General features: G+C 39.2%; 1 protein-coding gene across 1 annotated transcript in view; it reads left to right on the plus strand.

The window, feature by feature from the left end:
- Window positions 1-521: 521 nt before the first annotated feature.
- ALMS1 (ALMS1 centrosome and basal body associated protein) overlaps window positions 522-21,363 on the plus strand; it is a 202,301-nt gene continuing 181,459 nt past the window's right edge. Inside the window, exon 1 of the mRNA XM_080813640.1 lies at window positions 522-841. Coding sequence (XP_080669766.1) covers window positions 527-841 — 315 coding nt within the window. The 5' untranslated portion in view covers window positions 522-526. The remainder of the gene's footprint in view (window positions 842-21,363) is intronic.

The following is a 21,363-nucleotide window of genomic DNA, read 5'->3' on the forward strand; positions in this document are numbered from 1 at the left end:
ACCCCTCTACTGTCCCAGACATCTTTCACTGCTAGGTTCAAGAGCCCATCATAAGGCCTGTCGCCCAGCAGGCACTCAATCTTTAAAAATTTAGTTTGCAAGTTTGATTATCATGGGTTTGTACTAGGGTCTGATCTCCTCTCGGTGCATGGGCAAAATTCAGTCTTGGCTTGGCGCAGTCGAGGACTAAATTCTCCCCTCCCTCGAGAGGAGCCCAGTCGGGGTTTATTGTGAGCTTTCAGTACTGTGAGCAAGATCCCAGCGGGTGACGAGGGCGACGCCCCTCCCCCGCCGGCCCCCGCCACACCTCTGCCCCCTCCCCCGCCCGCTCCCGCGGGGCGTCCTTAGCAACGCGCGCTTTCTCTCCCTGCCCCTCCCAGTCCGCGCGGCGCCGGGCGGGGCGCGAGGCCTTGGTGGTCTTTGCGCCTGCGCGCGGCCGCAACCGCCAGTCAGCTCTCCTCCCCTCCCCTCCTTCCCCTTTCCCCTCTCCCCCCTCCTCCTCTGCCTCCTAGAGCGAGACACCAGTATGGAGCCTGAAGACCTACCATGGCCCGGCGAGCTCGAGGAGGAGGAGGAGGAGGAAGAGGAGACGGAAGAGGCGGAGGAGCGGGCAAACCTGGACTCGGACGAGGTGGTGATGGTGGAGGAGGTGGAGGAAGAAGAGAGGAGGTACCTGGACTTGGACTTTAGTAACTACGAGAGCCAGCCTCCGGAGAGTACGGACGACGAGGAAGACGAGGAGGCCAAGGCCTGGCTGCAGGCGCATCCCGAAGGGCCTTTGCCTCCGTCGTCGGTCCCGAGGCACCGCTACTCGGAGGACCAGCGGACCGGCCCGGAGAAGGTAAGCCGGGTGGGGGAGAGATGGGGGCTGCCGTCGGGCGGGGTGACGCGGCGTCTCTGCGCGCTCAGCCTGCTTTCTGCCCCGCTGCCTCATGCTGGCTGCCGGTCACCGTGCCGGGCAAATAACAGGCGGGCTTGTAAAGTCTTGTAGGGGACGTATCGCGTCCTGGGTCTCCACTCCTGCGCAGGCTCTGGCTGACTACGCCAAGTCTCCCATTGTTTATGGCAAAGACCTCTCTTGTTTCACCCTCTCTGTGGGTCCCAGGCCTTTTGAATTACACCAGCTGTTCCTAGCGTCCCTATTCCCAGTGGGTGTGGTTAAGCGACGCTTTGGGGAGAAGGTGGGGCTCCTCGTGCCCTGCCGGAGGGGAAGCGTTTGTACGAGGGGAGAGAGTAGTTCTCCAGGGGCTGTCTTGTTGGGAACACCGGAGATTAGCGTGCCTGAAGGGCAGCACTCTCCTGGAGGGAGTAGTGTGGATTCTGGACACTACATGATTAGTCTCCAGAGGCGCCTCACCTGTTTGACTTCTCCGGAACCTTGTTTGTAGCAATGAAGGGGAGTGCCCCGTAGGTAGGAGATTTATGCTGCAGCACCAGTCTGGAAAACTAGAAAGCACCAGGTAGTACACAATGGAGAAAGAGCTGGTTTTATGGTGGGCTCCTGAAGACCATTTTGAAAATAACTACATTTAATTCATTAGCTTTTCAGGGAGGAAAAAAAAAAAGGTTTGCTATTCAGTTTGAATATCAAATCATCAGACACTTATTAAGTTTCTGTTGTGTGCAGGGCACGTTGTGGGGACCAAAACAAGCCTAGTGTTTATTGTCTAGGACTGCTCCATAGACAAGATGTAAACTGTGCAGAGTGAACAAAATACAACAAAGTACAAGTGAAAAGACAGTAAAGAGACTTTTAATAGACCTGTGCTGTTCAACACAGTCATCACTATCCACATGTGGCTCTTGACATTGTATTTCGTTAAGATTAAATAAAATTTAAAAATTCAGTGCCTTTGTTGTACTAACCACGTTTTAAGTGTCCAGTAGCCACACTTGACCAGTGGCATTATTGGACAGTGCAAATATACAATAGTTCCATCATCACAGGAAGTTCTTTTGGACCTTAATTCTATAGACGGTTGATCATTAAAGAGTAATAGTTATTGTTTTTCTTGGTAAGTATTCCATTGGGTACTTAATTCATTGAACATTCACCATGGGCATTCACAGTGTCCTGCTGGGTGCAAAGGAATCTTGGTGAACCAAAACATTTTTTTAAAATCTCTGCCTTTCTAGTGTTAAGGTAAGAAAAAGCAGACAGAATTTAGTTGGCCACATAAATAAGTAAAACTGGTATGTGCTAATATACTTTGAAAGCATACCGTAAGGGGATCCGACCTTGTTAGTGAAGCTGGGGAAAGCTTCCCTGAGGAAGTTTTGATAGAGCTAAGATCTGAAGACAAAAATTAACTAGACACAGAGAAGAGAAAATCCTCCCAGTTGAGGGAAAGGCACATGGAGAGGTGCTATTGGAGAGAACATGGCATTTCCAGGGAACCAAAGGCTAATATGGATAAAGGCTTTATCTCTGGAGCTTTGGAATTGTTTAAATGGAATTGTTAAATTTGGAAAATGTTTAAAACCTTTTCAGTGGTAAGATTTGTGTTTCAGAGGGGCGCCTGGGTGGCTCAGTCGTTAAGTGTCTGCCTCAGGTCATTATCCCAGGGTCATGGGATCAAGCCCCACATTAGGCTCCCTGCTCTGCGGAAAGCCACTTCTTCCTCTCCCACTCCCCCTGCTTGTGTTCCCTCTCTCACTGTTTCTCTCTCTGTGTCAAATAAATAAATAAAATCTTAAAAAAAAAAAAAAAAGATTTGTGTTTCAGAAAGATCACTTTGTAGCAGAGTAGAGGACAGCTTTGACAGCAGGATGGAGTCAGAAGTGGCAGTAAGTCAAGGATGCTAATTATTAAGCCATTGCAGCATTGCCAGGCAAAAGATGATAATATTTTGGAACAGTAAAGTGTTAGTGGATATAGAAAAAAGTAGACTGATTGAAGAAATATTTAGGAGGTAGGGGTGCCTGGATGGCTCAGTCACTTAAGCGTCTGCCTTTGGCCCAGGCCATGATCTCCAGGTCCTGGGATTGAGCCCTGTGTGTTGGGGAGGGGGTGGAGAATCCTTGCTGAGCAGGGAGTCTGCTTCTCTCTTTCTTCCCACCTCTGCCCCTCCTCCCTGCTCATTCTCGTTCTCCCTTAAAAAAAAAAAAAGAAAAAGAAAAATATTTTTTCTATAAACATTTTTTATAATGTTTCTATAAACATTTTATAACATTTCTTTTTTTCACATTTTATAACATTTCTGTAAACATTTTTACTATACTGATAATGGATTAGATATGGCGCATGAAGGCAACAAGGTAGAGTCTGGGTGTTAGATTATTGGTTGAATGGTTGTGTCAAGCATTGAGATATGGCCAGGTTCATGGTGGGAACAGTGGAGGGAGGGGTTGATGGGTTTGGCTGAGATGAGTGTTAAGACTGTAAGATTGGTTTTGGAGATCAGAGCAGAAGTCTGAATTGGAAATTCCAAGTTGTAAGTTATCTGCATATAGACCATAATATATGGGACTCCATCTCAGGACTGTGGGATCATGACCTCAGCCAAAGGCAGACACTTAATCAACTGAGCCACCCAGGCATCCCTGCCTTTTTTTTTTTTTTTTTTTTTTAAGATTTTATTTATTTATTTGAGAGACAGAGGGAGAGCATGCCAGCAGGGCGGAGGGAGGGGCAGAAGGAGAGGGAGAAGCAGACTCCCCACTGAACAGAGAGCCAATCGCAGGACCCCATCCCAGGACCCAGAGATCATGACCTGAGCTGAAGGCAGATGCTCAACCAACTGAGGGACCCAGATGCTGCGTAATTATCTGACTTTTTGATTGTAGCCATCCTGGTGGATGTGACATGGTATCTCATTGTGGTTTTGCTGTGCATTTCTCTGATGGCTTATGATATTGACCATCTTTTCTTGTGCTTATTGGCTATTTGTATATCTTCTTTGGTGAAACGTCTATTCAAGTCCTTCACTCATCTTTATTTCAGTCATTTGTCTATTTGCTGTTGAGTTATAAGAATTCTTTATAAAGTCTTCATATTTTCCACAGTGTAAATTAAAAATTCCCACATAAGGTGTCTGATTTGCAATATTTTCTCCCAGTCTATAGGTTGTCTTTCACATACTTTATAGTGTTCTTTGAAGCAGAGAAGTTTTTATTTTTGATGAAGTCTGATTTATCTTTTTGTTGTTGTTGCTTATCCTATCTTAGAAACTGTTGCTGAATGAGAAGTCATAAAGATTTATCCCTATGTTTTTCTCTTATGAGTTTTATAGCTTTTGCTCTTACATTTTAGATCTTTGATTACTTTTGAGTTATTTTTGTACATTGCTACTTTTTTTTGTATGTTGTGTGTATGTATGTATGCTACTTTTTTTGTATGTTGCTACTCAGTTGTCTCAGCACCATTTGTGGAAGAGGCTGTTTTTTCCAGTTGAATGGTCTTAGCACTCTTGTTGAAGGTCAGTTGACCATTGATGTATGGGTTTATTTCTGGACTCCTAGTTCCATTTTCCATCTGTCCAGCTTTATGTCATGGTACACTTTTTTGATTACCATTGCTTTGTGTAGTAAGTTTTGAAATGAGGATGTGTGAGTCCTCCAGCTATGTTCTTCTTTCTCAAAATTTTTTGGTTATTCTGGTTGCCTTGCTCTTCTCTATGAATCTTAGGATCAGTTTGACAATTTCAACAAAGAAGCCAGCTGATATTTTGATAGGAATTACATTGAATCTATAGATCAGTTTGGGAGTATTGCCATCTTAGCAACACTGGGTTTTCTGATCCATGAACATAGGATATATTTCCATTTATTTAGATCTCTCCAGACACATTCAGTACTGTTTTGTACTTTACAAGGTATAAGTTTGACACTTATTTTCCCTTAAATTATTCTAAGTTCTTTATTCTTTTTGGTGCTATTGTAAGTAGAATTTATTTTTTAATTTCATTTTTGGATTGTTCATTGCAAGTGTATAAAAAGACAATTGGTTTTTGTACATTCATTTTGACTCCTGCAATTTTGCTGAACTCGTTTATTAGTCCAAATAGATTGTTAGTGGAGTTTGTAGAATTTTCTGTATATAAGACCATGTCAAATGTGAATACATATAGTTTCATTCTTCTTTTCCAATTTGAGTGCTTTTTATTTTTTTCTTTTCTAATTTTCTTGGATAGAATTTCAAGTATAATGTTGAATAGATTTAGTAAAAATGGCTATCCTTGTCTTATTCCTGACCTTAGGGGGAAAGCATCCAATTTTTTCACTGAAAGTAGGATGTTAGTTGTTGGTTTTTCATAACTTACCTTATCAGATTGATGAAATTTCTATCTATTCCTAGTTGATGGAGTATTGTTTATCATGAAAAGGTGTTAGATTTTGTCAAATTATTTTATTATTTGGTGTATGAATATTAGATTGTTAAGCCAAGCATGCATTCTGGGGATGCATGCTTTACTTCATCATGGTACATAAATGTATGTGATAGGGTACAGGAATATGTACACACACACACACACACACAATTTACTAGTATTTTATAAAAGAATTTTTGCATCTGTAGTCCCAAGGTAATAGTCTGTATTTTTTTGTGATGTTTTTGTCTGGCTTAGTATCCAGGTAATACTGGCTTCATAAAATGAGTTAAAGTGTCCTTTCTGTTTGTTAAGGATTGGCACTAATAATTTTTGACTGTCAGCTAGATTACACCATATAAGTCTGGGCTTTTCTTTTGGGGAAGTATTTTAATTACTAATTGACTCTCTTTCCTTGCTATATGTCTCTTCAGATTTTCTATTTCTTCTTGGATCAGTTTCAATAATTTGTGTTTTCTAGGTGTTTGTCCATTTCTTCCAAGTTATCTAATTTTGTAACATGTAGTTTTTCATAGTATCTCCTTATAATTATTTGTATTTCTGTAAGATTGGTAATGAAGTTCCCTCTTTAATTTCTGATTTTAAGTAATAGGAGTACCGTCTTTTTTTCTTGGTGAGTCTGGCTAAAGGATTTTTAATTTTGGGACTATTTCAAAGACCTAACTTTTGATTTCATTTATTTTTCACTATTCTCTATTTCATTTCATTTCTTTCTTTCTTTCCTTCCTTCCTTCCTTTCTTCCTTCCCTAAGATTTTTATTTATTTAGAGAGAGAGAGCATGCACAAGCCGGGGGAACGGCAGGCAGAGGGAGAAGTGGGTTCCCTGCTAAGAAAAGAGCCCCATGTGGGACTTGATCCCAGGACCCTGCAGACCATGACCTGAGCCAAAGCCAGATACTTAACTGACTGAGCCACCCAAGCATCCCTATTTCATTTATTTCTATTTTAGTTTTATTTTCTTCCTTCTGTTGCTTTGGGTTTTGGGTTCTCTTTTTTAGTTAAAGGTGCGTGGGTAGGCTATTGATTGAGATCTTTGTTCTATTTGTAATGTACACATTTGTAGCTATAAATTTCCCTTTCAGCACTGCTTTAGTTGCAATCCATAATTTTGGTATGTAGTATTTTTATTCTCATCTCAAAATATTTGAAAATTCTCTTTATGAGTTCTTTTTTTTTGACCCATTGGTTATTTAAGAGTCTGTTGCTTAATTTCCACCCATTTGTGGATTTGTTCAATTTGCTTTTGTTACCAATTTCTGCCTTTATTCCATCTTTATTCCATTTTATTTGCAGAATAAGAACATGAGAAGAAAACTTCTCATGTTTTCTTTTTTTTTTTTTAAGATTTTTATTTATTTGACAGAGACAGACAGAGAGAGAGGGGGTGTGGGGGAGGGAGGAGCAGGCTTCCCGCTGAGTAGGGAGCCCGACATGGGACTTGATCCCAGGGCTCTGGGATCACAACCTGAGTTGAAGGCAGACACCCAACTGACTGAGCCACCCAGGTGCGCATGTTTTCAATTATTTAAAAATTTTGAAGCCTGTTTTATGGCCCAACATATGGTCTGTCCTGGAGAATGTTCCATGGGGGCTGGAGAGGAATGTGTATTCTGCAGCTCTGGAGGGAAATGTTCTATTATATTTGTACATCTGTTGTGTTTATGGTGGCATTCACATCTTATTTTCCCATGTTGGTCTTTTGTCAAGGTGGCTATCCTTTTTTTAAAGTAGACTTCTTGGGAGCAGTTTTTTTTTTTTTTTTTAAAAGATTTTATTTATTTATTTGACAGAGACAGAGATCACAAGTAGGCAGAGAGGCAGGCAGAGAGAGAGGAGGAAGCAGGCTCCCTGCTGAGCAGAGAGCCCGATGCGGGGCTCGATCCCAGGACCCTGGAATCATGACCCGAGCCGAAGGCAGAGGCTTTAACCCACTGAGCGACCCAGGCGCCCCGGGAGCAGTTTTTTTTTTTTTTTTTTTTAAATAGAAAAACTAAGCAGAAAGTACAGAATTCCTATATATCCCCTCTCCCCCCCATTTTCCTGTTATTAACATCTTACACTAGTCTGTCACATTTGTTACAGTTAGTAAGTCAGTACTGATATATTATTTTTAATTAAAGTCCATAGTTTATGTTAGGGTTCACTCTTGGTATATTCTATGGGTTTTGACAAATGCATAATGCCATGTATCCACTATTACAGTATCATACATGACAGTTTCACTGCTCTAAAAATCCCCTGTGCTGTACCGATTCACCCTTCTCTCCCTTCCTCTGAAACCCTGGTAACCACTGATATTTTTACTGTCTCCATAGTTTTTGCCTTTTCCAGAAAATCATGTAGTTAGGATCATACAATCTGTAGCCTTTTCAGAATGACTTCTTTCACTTAGCAATATGCATTTAAGTTTCTTCCATGTCTTTTTACAGTTTGATAGCTCATTCTTTTTTTCTCCTTGACTTTTTTTTTATTGTGGCAAAATATACATAAAATTTACCATTTTAACCATTTTTAAATGGCATTACACGTTTGTTGTGTAACCACCACCATCATCCATCTCCAGAACTTTTTTATCTTTCCAAACTGAAATTTTAACATCTCTGCCATATCTGAGTCTGGTTCTGAAGCTTGCTCTGTCCCATCAAACTGTTTTTGTCTTTTAGTATGCCTTTTAATTTTTTGTTCAAAGTCAGATATTTATTCAATGAATGTGATATGAAAGGAACTGAAGTAAATAGGCCTTTAGTGTGAAATTTTGTATTTATCTGGCTAGAGGTAAAATTGTATTTACTATTTGCTGTAGCTTTATGCCAGGGGCTAAAATTTCCTCTGATGACCTTGTTTTTGTCTCCTCTGTTATCTTCCGGTTTCTCTAAGGATTTATTCTTAAATAAGGTCTGAGATGTGTCTTTAGTTATATTCCCCTATTATTATCAGGAGCCCTATTGATGCAGGATGGTGTGTGTAGGGGAGGTGGCAATGGGGTGGGGGAGCAGGGGGAGTGTTCTCTAGTCCTATTATTAGGTATTAGTCTTTCCCCTGGGCTTTGATTTTCCCTGGGGTTTTCATTGTCCTCTCTTAAGTGAGACAGAAAGGCTAAAGGGGTGCTGGAGTTGGGTATTTCTTTATGCTCATGTTGAAGGCCAGAGCAAGCTGGAGTTGGTTATTTCCCTTCCCCTAAGTCTCTTAGTCTCTGGTAAAGCCCAAGTGGGTTAAGCTCTGGTAAAATAGTTTCTTTTGAGGGCAGGTTTTAGTAAGAACAGAATGCTCAGGTATATTTCAAAATGGCTACTTTTCCCCTCCCCCTGCCAGAAGCAGAAGATTTTTCTCTCATCTGTAGGAATCTGGTGCAGATCCTGGAGGTAAAACTCATGGGTGTGGTGGCCCCTCTAAGACTGATATTCCCCCCCCCCCTTTTTTTTTTAATCTCAGGGTTGTCTACCCTGAGCTTCTAGCAAGTTGTCAATTGCAGTTTAGGTTTTCCTGCTGTAGTACTGGTTTCCATTGTGGTATTTGCTCCTTGGATTTGGCTCCAGTAAACAGTAATTCTCTATATCTGCTTGTCTGTTTCCCCAGTCTTTGGGACTGTGGTTGCCCTTCATTTCATTTCTCTAGTGGATGTAAGAAGAGTTGTTGATTTTCAATTTGTTCAGCCTTATTGTTGTTGTCCTTGTTGTTGTTAATGGGAGTGATGACTTCCTAACTTGTTGCATGCTGGACCAGGACTCTTGTTTTTGTTATTTTTGTAATAGACACCATTGTTTAGATTCCCAGAAAATTTGAGCAGAAAAACTGAGCAGGCTGTACAAGCATACCTTGGAGATATTGCAAATTTGGTTCCAGACCATTACAATAAAGTGAATATTGGAATAAAGCAAGTGAAAGAATTTTTTGTTTGCTGAGTGCACATAAAAGTTATGTTTACATTATAATGTAGTCTGTTACGTGTGCAATAGCATTATGTCTAAACCAACAATGTGTACACCTTAATTAAATGCTTTATTGCTAAAAAATGCTGACCATCATCTGAGCTTCTAGCACGTTGTAATCTTTGTGGTAGAGAGTCTTGCCATGATGTTGGTAACTGCTGACTGATCAGGGGTGGTGGCTGTTGAAGGCTGGTATGGGTGTGGCCATTTCTTAAAATAAGACAATGAAGTTTGTGACTTTGATTGCTGGTTTCATGAATGATTTTTCTGTAGCATATGATGCTATTTGATTTATTTTACCCACAGTAGAACTTTTTTTTTTTTTAAGATTTATTTATTTATTTTGAGAGAGGGGGAAAGAGAGAAGAGGGGGGTGGGGCAGAAGGAAAGTGGGAGAGGGAACCTCAAGTAGATTGCCTGCTGAGTGCAGAGCCCAATGTGGAGTTGCATCTCATGACCCTGAGACCATGACCTGAGCCTAAATCAAGAGTTAAGTGTTTAACCAACTAAACCACTAGTAGTTCTTCACAAAACTGAAGTCAGCCCTCTCAAACCCTGCCACTGCCTCTCAAACCCTTGCCGTTACAAGGTTAAGTAATATTTTCAGTCCTTTGTTGTCATTCCAACAGTCTTCACAGCATCTTCACAAAGAGTAGATTCCATCTCAAGAATTTTCTTTTCCTGTGCATAAGAATCAACTCCTCATCCATTATAGTTTTATCATGAGATTGTAGCAATTTGGTCACATCTTAAGGCTCTACTTATAATTCTGGTTCTTTCGCTATTTACATCACATCTGCAGTTATTTCTTCCACTGGTCTTCAACTGTCACAGTCATGCATGAGGGTTGGAATCAGCTTCTTTCAAACTCCTGTTAAAGTTGATAATTTGACCTCTTCTCATGAATCATGAATGTTCTTAATGTCATCTAGAATGATGAATCCTTTCTAGAAGGTTTTCAATTTAGTTTTCTCAGATCCGTCAGAGGAATCTCTGTCTATGACAGCTGTAGTCTTACTAAATGTATTTCTTTAATAATAAGACTTGAAGGTCCAAATGATTCCTTGATCCACGGGCTGCAGAATGGGTGTTGTGCTAGTAGGCATGAAAACAGCGTTAGTCTTACTGTAGATCTTCATTAAGGGTCTTGGGTGAGCATGTGCGATGTCAGTGAGTGGTAATGTTTTGAAAGGAATATATATATATTTTTTTGCTGAGCAGTAGGTGTTAACAGTGGGCTTCAAGTATTTATTAAATCATGTTGTAAACAGATGTACTATCATCCAGGCTTTGTATTTCCACTTACAGAGTCCAGGCAGAGTAGATTTAGCGTAATTCTTGAAGGCTCTAGGATTTTCAGAATGATAAATGAGCATCAACTTCAACTTGAAGTCAACAGCTGCATTAGTCCCTAACAAGAGTCAGCCTGTCCTTTAAAGCTTTGAAGCCAGGTGTTGACTTCTTTCTAGCCATGAGAGTCCTAGACAACATCTTTTTCCAACATAAAGCTGTTTTGTCTACATTGAAAATCTGCTGTTTAGTGTGGCTACCTTCATTAATTATCTTAGCTAGGTTTTCTGGATAATTTGCTGCACCTTCTGCATCAGAACTTGCTGCTTCACTTTACACTTTTGTTATGGAGATGACTTTTTCCCTTTAATCTCATGAGCCATCCTCTGCTAGTCTCACTTTTCTGCAGCATCCTCACCACTCTCAGCCTTCATACAATTGAAGAATTAAGGCCTTGCGCTGGATTAGGCTTTGGTTTAAGGAAATGCTAGATTGTATGCTAAGAGTATGTTTAGTTTTGTAAGACACTGTCAAACTGTCTTCCAAATTGACTGTACCATTTTGCATTCCCATCATCATTCAGTAATGAATGAGAGTTCCTGTTACTCTGTACTCTGAGCAGCATTTGGTGTTGCCAGCGTTTGGGATTTTGACCATTCTAGTAGGTGTGTAGTGATGATCTCATTGTTTTAATTTGCAGTTCCCTAATGATAATACGATGTGAAGCATCTTCTCATGTTCTTATTTTCCGGATGTATATCTCTTTTGTTCACATCTATTGACCATTTTCTAATTGGATTGTTTGTTTTTGTATCATTGAATTTTAAGGGTTATGTATTTTGGTTTATAGTTCTTTATCAGATGTCTTTTACCAATATTGTTTCCCAGTCTGTGGCTTCTCTTTTCATTCTTTTGACATTGTCTTTCACAGAACAAAAGTTTTTAATGAGTAATGAGTCTGATTTCTTTCAAGGATTGTGGTTTGGTGTTGTACCTAAAAATTCATCATCATATCCAAAGTCATCTAGGTTTTCTTCTATATTATCATCTATGAGTTTTATAGTTTTTATAATTTCCCAGCTTGCATTTACATCTATGATTGATTTTGAGTTAAATTTTGTGAAGCATGTCAAAGTAGTGTCTAGATTCATTTTTTTGCTTGCGGATGTCTACTTGTTTCAGCACCATTTGTTAAAAAGACTCTCTTTGCTCCATTATATTGCCTTTTGTTCCTGTATCAAAGATTAGTTGACTGTATTTATCTGGGTCTATTTATGGGCTTTGTTATGTTATGGTGATCTATTTTTGTGTTCTTTTGCCAATACTACCCTGTCTTGATTGCTGTAGCTTTATATTGAGTCATGAAGTCAGGTAGTATCAGGTCTCCCACTTTGTCTTTAATTTTGTGAGAGCTGTTCTGGGTCTTCCTTATGAACTCTAAAATTACTTTGTCAATACCCGCAACATAATTTGCTTAGAATTTTGATTGTGATTGGAATTGTGTCGAGTCTGTACATCATGTTGGGAGGAATTGACATATTGACAGTATTGAGTCTTCCAAACCATGGACGTGGTAATTAGTTCCTCTTTTATTTCTTTCATCAGAGTCTTACAGTTTGCCTCATATAGATTTTGTACATATTTGGTTACATTTATACCTGAGTGTTTTAATTTGGGGGGGGTGCTAATGTCAATGGTATTGTTTTTTAAATTTCAGATTCCAGTTGTTCATTGCTGGCATATAGGAAAGTGATTGACTTGCTCTGTTTTTTTAATGTCCAAGAATCATTCATAGAGTATCTGTCTCTTTGAAAATGGAGTATTGAAGTCTAATTATTGTTGAATTGTCCATTTCTCCATCCATTTCTTCCAGTTTTTCCTTTCAGTTTTTACTGGGGGCTCTGATGTTAGTTGCATATGGATTTTTAATTGTTATGCATTCTTGGTGGGTTGACTGTGTTATCATTGTGAAATGTTCCTGTTTATCTTGAGTAGTTTATTTTAATATGTTTTTAAAAAATACTTTAAAATTTTAATTCCAGTATAGTTAACATACAGTATTATATTCATTTCAGGTGTACAATATAATATTCATATACACAATATAATACGATGGACATCGTTTCAGGTGTACAATATAGTGATTCAGCAGTTGTATGTTACTCAGTGCTCATCGTGATTAGTATGCTCCTAATCCCCTTCCCCTGTTTCATACACTGTTTGTGTAAGGTGTAAGAAAGTGGTTGAGTTTCATTCTTTTGCATGTGTTAGGGTCGGTAATCAAAGGAGCGAGACTGATACAAAGCGAAGGTCAAGCAAAGCTTTATTTCACGCCAAGCATTGAGAATCAAACCGACCATTGGGGTGTCTCTTACAAAGAGGCGATGACCCTTCCCAGCCTCACAGACTAACTTTTATAGAGGTGATTGAGCCTGGCTTATACACAGGTGGCCAATGAGATTGCAATACACAGGGAAAACTGCACAGTCATGCTAGGTCAGCAATATGGGTGGCCAACTGAATTTCAACTCACCATAGTAAATATATGCATGCCCTACTGATTGGATGTCTCCACCTGGCCTGGCCTGCCCTTGTATCTGGGCTTTGCAAGTAAGTTCCTCTGGGAGGGGCAGGGTCAATCTAAGTTTACAACCAAATGGCTCCCTCTGGCTAACCAGGCCCTTACAGCATGTAGCTGTCCAGTTTTCCCAGCCCCATTTATTGAAGAGACTGTCTTTTTCCCATTACATATTCTTGCTTCCTTTGTCAAACATTAACTGATCATATAATCAGTTTATATTTATTATTAATATTATATTATTTCTGGGCTCTCTATTTTGTTCCATTGATCTGTGTATTGTTTTTTTGTTGTTGTTGTTTTGTTTTTTTGGTGCCAGTACCATACTGTTTTGATTATTGTAGCTTTGCAGTATATCTTGAAATCTGGGTTTGTGATACCTCCAGTTTTGTTCTTCTTTTTCAAGATTACTTTGGCTATTTGGGGTCTTTTGTGGTTCCATACAAATTTTAGGATTATTTGTTCTATTTCTATGAGAAGTGTTACTGGTATTTTGATAGGGATTGCATTAAATCTGTAGATTGCTTTGGGTAGTATGGACATTTTAACAATACTGGTTCTTCTAATCCATGAGCATAGAATATCTTTCATTTGTGTTGTCTTCAATTTCTTCCATTGGTGTTTTATAGTTTTCAGAGTACCAAGTCTTTTACCTCCTTGGTTAAATTTATTCTTAGGCATTTTATTATGTTTTGGTATGTTTCATCTTGATAATTACTATAGCTAGTCTACCTTTTTTTTGATTGTTTGCATAGTAAATCTTTTTAATCTGTCCTTTAATTTTCTTTTTTTTTTTAATCTGTCCTTTAATTTTCAACCTGTTTGTCTTTTGGGGCCTCAAGTGTGTCTCCTATAGACAGCATACAGTTGAATCTTCTTTTTCATGCAGTCTAACACAACATATGCCTCTGATTGGATTATTTAGTTCACTCACATGTTTGGATTTATTTCTATTTAACGTTTTTTATATGTCTCATGTCTGTTTTGATCCTTTCGTCCTCCTTATATTGCCACCTTTTGTATTAAGTAGATAATTTTCTCTTATTCTGATTTTTAAAATTATTATTCTTGAGTTATTTTTAGGGCTTACAGTATTATATTAACTTATCAGAATCTGCTTCAGATTCATTAGGACTTAGTTCCAATGACATTTAGAAACTTTATGCCCAGATATGTCCATTCTCTATCCCCTTTTTAATGCTATTATTGTGAGGCATAGGTCTGTATGTGTTACATACACAGCAATATATTGTTATATTTAAAACTTCATAAAATCTTAGTTTTTTTTTTAAGATTCTGGCAGAAGGGAGAATAACAATTATATATTTGTAGAGATTGATATACTAACCTTCTTATTTTCCCTTTTTCATACTCATTTCTTCCCTTCTTTTGAGGTATTATCTGGTGTTATTTGCTTACTCCATTGTGACTCTATTCCTGTTATCTCCTTTGTGGTATCATTATCAAATATATTTCTGTGTTATAGCCCAACAATATGGTTAGATATATTTTGTTTCATACAGTAGCTTTTTTTTTTTTTTTAAGATTTTATTTATTTATTTGACAGACAGATCACAAGTAGGCATAGAGGCAGGCAGAGAGAGAAGGGAGGAAGCAGGCTCCCTGCTGAGCAGAGAGCCCCATGCGGGGCTCGATCCCAGGACGCTGGGATCATGACCTGAGCCGAAGGCAGTGGCTTTAACCCACTGAGCCACCCAGGCACCCCCTTTTATTTTTTTAAAGATTTTATTTATTTGTTTGAGACTGAGAGAGCACAAGTAGGGAGGAGGATCAGAAGGAGAGAGAGAAGTAGATTCCCTGTTTAGCAGGGAACGTGACACGGGGCTCGATCCCAGGACCTTGAGATCATGACCTGAGCGGAAGGCAGATGCCCAACTGATTGAGCCACTTAGGTGCCCCTACAGTTCCTTTTTAAATCGGTGAAAGGAAAAAAGGAGAATAAATACACAATTATACTATCTTTTGCAGTTGCCTGCAAAATTGCTTTGATTGGCCTTTTTGTTGTGTTCCATAAATTTGAATTACTCGCTGGTGTCACTTGCTTTCATCCTGAAGAACTTCCCTTAGTATTTCCTGTAAAACCAGATTGTGATCAACAGATCTTCTGATCTTCTGTTTTGTTTATCTGGGGCTTAAATTTTTTTCTTTTTTTTTTCCTTTTATTTTTATTTATTTTTAAATTAACATATAATGGATTATTGGTTTTAGAGGTACAGATCTGTGATTCATCAGTCTTATATAATATCCAGTGCTCATTATATCATGTGCCCTCCTAAATGTCCATCACCCTGTTACCCCATCCCTCCATCCCTAACCCCTTCCAGCAACTCTCAGTTTGTTTCCCATGATTAAGAGTCTCATACAGTTTGTCTCCAACTCTGGTTTCGTCTTGTTTTATTTTTTCCTCTCTTCCCCTATGATCCTCTGTTTTGTTTCTTAAAGTCCACATAGGAGTGAGATCATATGATAATTATCTTTCTGTTACTGATTTATTTTGCTTAGCATAATATCCTCTAGCTCCATCCACGTTTTTGCAAATGGCAAGATTTCTTTTTTTTTTTTTTTTTGATGGCTGAGTAATAGTCCTGTGTGTGTGTGTGTGTGTGTGTGTGTATATACCACATCTTCTTTATTCATTCATCTGTTGATGGACATCTGGGTTCTTTCCATAGTTTGGTTATTGTGAACATTGCTTCTAAACATTGGGGTGCAGATGCCCCTTTAGATGACTACATTTGTTTCTTTGGGGTAAATCCCTAGTAGTGCATTGCTGGGCTGTAGGGGAGCTCTATTTTCAACTTTTTGAGGAAGCTGTGTACTGTTTTCCAGAGTGGCTGGACCAGCTTGCATTCCCACACAAATTCTTTTAGTCCTGGAAGCTTTTTTTTTTTTTTTTTTAAGATTTTATTTATTTATTTGACAGAGATCACAAGTAGGCAGAGAGGCAGGCAGAGAGAGCGAGAGGGGAAAGCAGGCTCCCTGCTGAGTAGAGAGCCTGATGTGGGGCTTGATCCCAGGACCCTGGGATCATGATCTGAGCCGCAGGTAGAGACTTTAACCCACTGAGTCACCTAAGTGCCCCTAGTCCTGGAAGCTTTTTATCTCTTCTTCTATTTTGAATGACTTCTAGCTGGATAAAGTACTCTTGGCTGCATATTTTTCTCATTTAGCACCCTGAATATATCATGCCAGTCCTTTCTGGTCTGGCAAGTCTCTGTGGATAGGTCTGCTGCCAGTCTAATGTTCCTACCCTTGTAGGTTATGGACTGATTGTCCCAAGCTGCTTTCAGGATTTTCTCTTTGTCTCTGAGATTTGCATGTTTCACTATTACATGTCAAGGTGTTGAACTATTTTTATTGATTTTGAGGGGGTTCTCTGTGCCTCCTGGACTTTAATGCCTGTTTTCTTCCCCCAGTTAGGGGCCCCCCTTTCCTCTTCTGGGATCCCAATTATTTCAATATTGTTTTGCTTTATGGTATCATTTATCTCTCAAATTCTACCTTCGTGATCCAGTAGTTTATCTCTCTTTCTTCTCCGTCATTTGGTCTTCTATATCACTATTTCTTTCTTTGCCTCATTTATCCTAGCAGTTAGAGTCTTCATTTTTTATTGCCTCTCATTAACAACCTTTTTTATTTTGACTTGATTAGATTTTAGTTCTTTTGTCTCTCCAGAAAGGGATTCTATTATATCTTTATAATTGTTATTCTGAACTCCAGTTCTGACATCTTACTTACCTCTGTAGTGATTAGATCCCTGGCAATAAGTACTGGAAAAACTTATTTCTTTTTTGAGGTGAGTTTTTCTGTCTTGTCATTCTGTCTCGTAGAAAGTGTATGCTTTCGATTTGTAGAATATTACTCTTTTTTTAGATCTCTGGTTGAGTTTGTAGGTGTTCAGAATGATATGATAGCTATCTAGATGAATTCCTGTGACCAGATGAAACTAAGGTCTCCTACTCCTCTGCTATCTTGGACTATCTTCTGCCTTTTTTTTTTTTTTTTTTAAATGTATGCCTTTACAGTGGTAAATTTCCCTTTAGCACTGCTTTTGCTGCATCCCATAAGTTCTGGTATTTTGTGTTTTCATATTCATTTGTGTCAAAGTTGTTTTTGTTTTTGTTTTTCCCTTGTGACTTCTTGTTTGATCTGTTTTTTTTTTTTTTTTAAGCATGTAGTGTTTAATTTCCATATGTTTGTGGAAATTTCCAGTTTTTTCTGTGCCATTGATTTCTAGTTTCATTCCATTGTGATTGGAAAAGACATTGTATTTCAGGCTTCTTGCATTTGTTAAGACTTTTGTGGCCTAACATGTTCTGTCCTAAAGAATGTTGCATATGTAGATGAAAAAAATGTATATTCGGGGCGGGGGGGTTGCTGGGTGGCTCAATCGTTAAGTGTCTGCCTTCCACTCTGGTCATGATCCCAGAGTCCTGGGATCGAGCCCCACATCAGGCTCCCTTGCACAGCAGGAAGCCTGCTTTTCCCTCTCCCACTCCTTGTCTTCCCTCTCTCGCTGTCTCTCTCCGTGTCACATAAATAAAATCTTTTTAAAAATGTATGTATGGCTGTTTTTAGGTAGAGTTTTCTGTATATGTGTTAGGTCCAGTTGGTCTATAGTGTTTTTCACTTTCTCTATTTACTTATTGTTCTTCCATATGGTGGTTTTATCCATTATTGAAAGTGAGGTATTGAAGTCTTTTAATATACTGTGTTGCTGTATATTTCTCTTTCAAGTCTTTAAAAATTTGCCTTATTGATTTGGGAGCTCTAAGGTTGGGTCCACAAATATTTGTAATTGTTGTATCTTCTTGGTGATTTGACCCTTTTATGGTTTTATAGTGTCCTTTGTCTCATTACAGTTTTTTATTTAAAATCTGTTTCATTTGAATTTGGTATAGCTACTCTTTGCTCTTTTGGTTACTATTTGCATGGACTATCCTTTTCCATCCTTTTACTTTCAGCCTATATGTGTCCTTAGATCTCATGGGCAGCATATATTTGGAAGACTACTAACGTTTAATATTAAAAACCTACTCAGGGAAGGGCTCTTTCAAGCTGTTAATTTATGCCAAAAAACATTTAATCTGCTTAGCTTTGAAGCATTCATCTTAAGCATTCATCTTAAGAATCCTTCAAGTAGGGGGCACCTGGGTGGCTCAGTGGGTTAAAGCCTCTGCCTTCGGCTTGGGTCATGATCCCAGGGTTCTGGGATCGAGCCCGCATCGGGTTCTCTGCTCAGCAGGGAGCCTGCTTCCCCCCTCTCTCTGCCTGCCTCTCTGCCTACTTGTGATCTCTGTCAAATGAGTAAATAAAATTAAAAAAAAAATTAACCGTCACAGTTGGGAGTCTCATATCTGTTTGTGTGTGCATTTAGTCTGCTGGGATACGTTGAAGTATGTGAAAAAAAAAATCTGGCCTTACATAGATGGAGCTGCACATAGATTTCCTGAAAGAATGTCTGTGATGGCCAGGGATCTTTGGACCATACTTTGAGAACTAATCTAGAGTATAGTCATAAATTTAGAAGAGATGGAAAACTAGGGAGCAGATAGGAAAGAAGCTTACATATGTTTGTTGGAGGAAAAAAATGCAACCTTATTCGTAATGGTTAAATATTTAAGGTTGATTATCTAATAACTTGGTTATCAGATTTCTTCTGGTACCTTCTGTTTCCCCTAAATTGCAGTGATTATCCATTTGATGCAAGATATGGAGGAAGGAGATTTGCTATCATCGGGAAAAACAGGGGTTAAAAGAAACCTCGACTGGAAAGTGCATAGGATTCTGGTACCATTAAATGAAAGGGGAATTGCCGTAGATTGAATTGTGTGCCCCAGAATTTGTTGGAGTCCTAATCCCCAGTATTTTAGAAGGTGTTCTTGTTTGAAAGTGGGGTGATTGCAAATATAACTTAGAGCATACTGAAGTATCCAATATAACTGATATCCTTCTAAGAGAGGAGAACAGTGTGTGTAAGAGAGACACACAGGAAAAAGTCAGCCTTGTGAAGGCAGAGGCAGAAAATGGAGATACACTGTCTCAGGCCAAAGAATGCCTGGGGCTATCTGAGGGAATAGGTAAGGAAGGAGCCTCCCTGGAGGCTTTGGGTGGAGCACGGCCCTGCCAGCACCTTGATTCCAGACTTCTAGCCTCCATACCTCTAGCCTGTGAGAAAATAAATTTCTGTTGTTTTGAACCCCCCAATTTGTGTAACTTTGTTATGGCAGTCCTAGGAAATGAATATAGGGATATATCCTCAAATAGTTTCATATTCTCTGAGGACATATTTATGGTAGAGCATGGTCCAAAAATAGATGTCTTCCCCTTTTGTCCCTGTCTTATGATACTATATGCCATGGATAGGTCCTGTAGCTCTTTAGTATATGTGCTGCCGCAGCGAGCACGATCCTGTAGCTCTTTATTTCTGCCTTTATGCCTGGGTTCCTCAGCCTAGCAGGAGCATTATGCCATTTTTTTAATTCCCTTTCCTCTTTTCTCCTTCTTGTTATTCTGTTCGTTCATCTTTGTTGCTGTTATCTGAGTTACCTCTCTTTATTCATTGGAAACTATAGCTTTTGATGCCCTGTTCTCAGTTCCTTTCACTTCAGCTTATATTACCCATGTAGTGCCTAAAGCTCCTGGATCTTTGATCTAACCTTCACAGATCTTTTCCTCTACTTCTCCTCCTAAACTTCTGCCCCTACTACATTATTATCTGATGATCACAGTCTAGACCATGTCACCTCCAGCAGCTGAGTACAAATGTCTCATCCTCTCTTCCCCTCCAGCTGCTATTTGGTTTAATATTCTGCTCCTTGTTAAATGAAATTTTCAGGAATTTTCTCTCTCTGTTTCCTGCTATGTTAACCTTATTGATGTATAATTTAAATACAGCAATCCTCTTCTAGGTATACAGTTTGATGAGCTTTGGCAGATATTTACAGTCATATAACCACTACCACATTTGAGATATACAAGATTGTCATGACCCCAGAAAAGTTCCCTTGTGCCTCGATATATAGTCAGTCATGTCCCCATCCTTAGTCCTTGGCAACCACTGATCTGATTTCTGTCCCTATAGTTTTGCCCTTTCAGAATTGAAGTGTATAGGTTTTTGAGTCTGGCTTCTTTCACTTAGCACATGCTTTTGAGATTTATCCATATTGTATGAATTAATAGTTTGTTCTTTTTAATTTTTTATTGCTGAGTTGTATTCCATACAGGTGAAGGTTTTTGGCAGACAAATGGTTTCATCCTCTTGGTAAATACTTAGAAATGAGATTGCTGTCTGATAAAGTAATTGTATGTTTAATGTTATGAGAACATACTAAACTGTTTTCCAAAGTGGCTGTACTGATTTGCCTTCTCCCATAATATATGAGAGTTCTAGTTAATTTGTATCCTTGCCAGCTCTTGGTATTGCCAGTAGTTTTGTTTTAAAATTTTTAACCATTTTATACATAGGTGTATTATGGTGTCTCATTGTGGTTTTAGTATGCATTTTGCTAATGACTAATGATATTGTACATCTTTTTGTGTGCTTATTTGCCACCTATGTTTCCTCTTTGATGTAGGGTCTTTTAAAGTCTTTCCCCCATTTTTTTTTTAAAGATTTTATTTATTTATTTGACAGACAGAGATCACAAGCAGGCAGAGAGGCAGGCAGAAAGTGAGAGGAGGAAGTAGGCTCCCTGCTGAGCAGAGAGCCCGACGAGGGGCTCGATCCCAGGACCCCGGGATCACGACCCGAGCCAAAGGCAGAGGCTTTAACCCACTGAGCCACCCAGGCGCCCCTTTCCCCCCATTTTTAATGGTTTATTTATTCCATTTGTTGAGTTTGGAAGTTCCTTATAAATTCTGGATGCAAGTCCTATAGCAAGTGTGTATTTTTGTAAGTTTTTCTTTGAATTCTATGTATCAGGATGCCTGGGTGGCTCAGTTGGTTAAGCCTCTGTCTGCCTTAAGCTCAGGTCATGATCCCAGGATGCTGAGATTGAACCCTGAATTGGGCTCCCTGCTCAGTGGGGTGTCTGCTTCTCCCTCCACCACTCCCCCTGCTGTGCTCTCTCTGTCTCTGTCTCTGTCTCTCTGACAAATAAATAAAATCTTTTTAAAAAAACCACATAAAAATGAATTCTATGCCTCTTTTGAAGAGCAGAAGCTTTGATTTTGATGAAGTTGTTGTATAAATTTGGGGTTTTTTTAGTGGTT

This window comes from Martes martes, assembly GCF_963455335.1.
Source record: "Martes martes genome assembly, chromosome: 9".
Classification (NCBI taxonomy): domain Eukaryota; kingdom Metazoa; phylum Chordata; class Mammalia; order Carnivora; family Mustelidae; genus Martes; species Martes martes.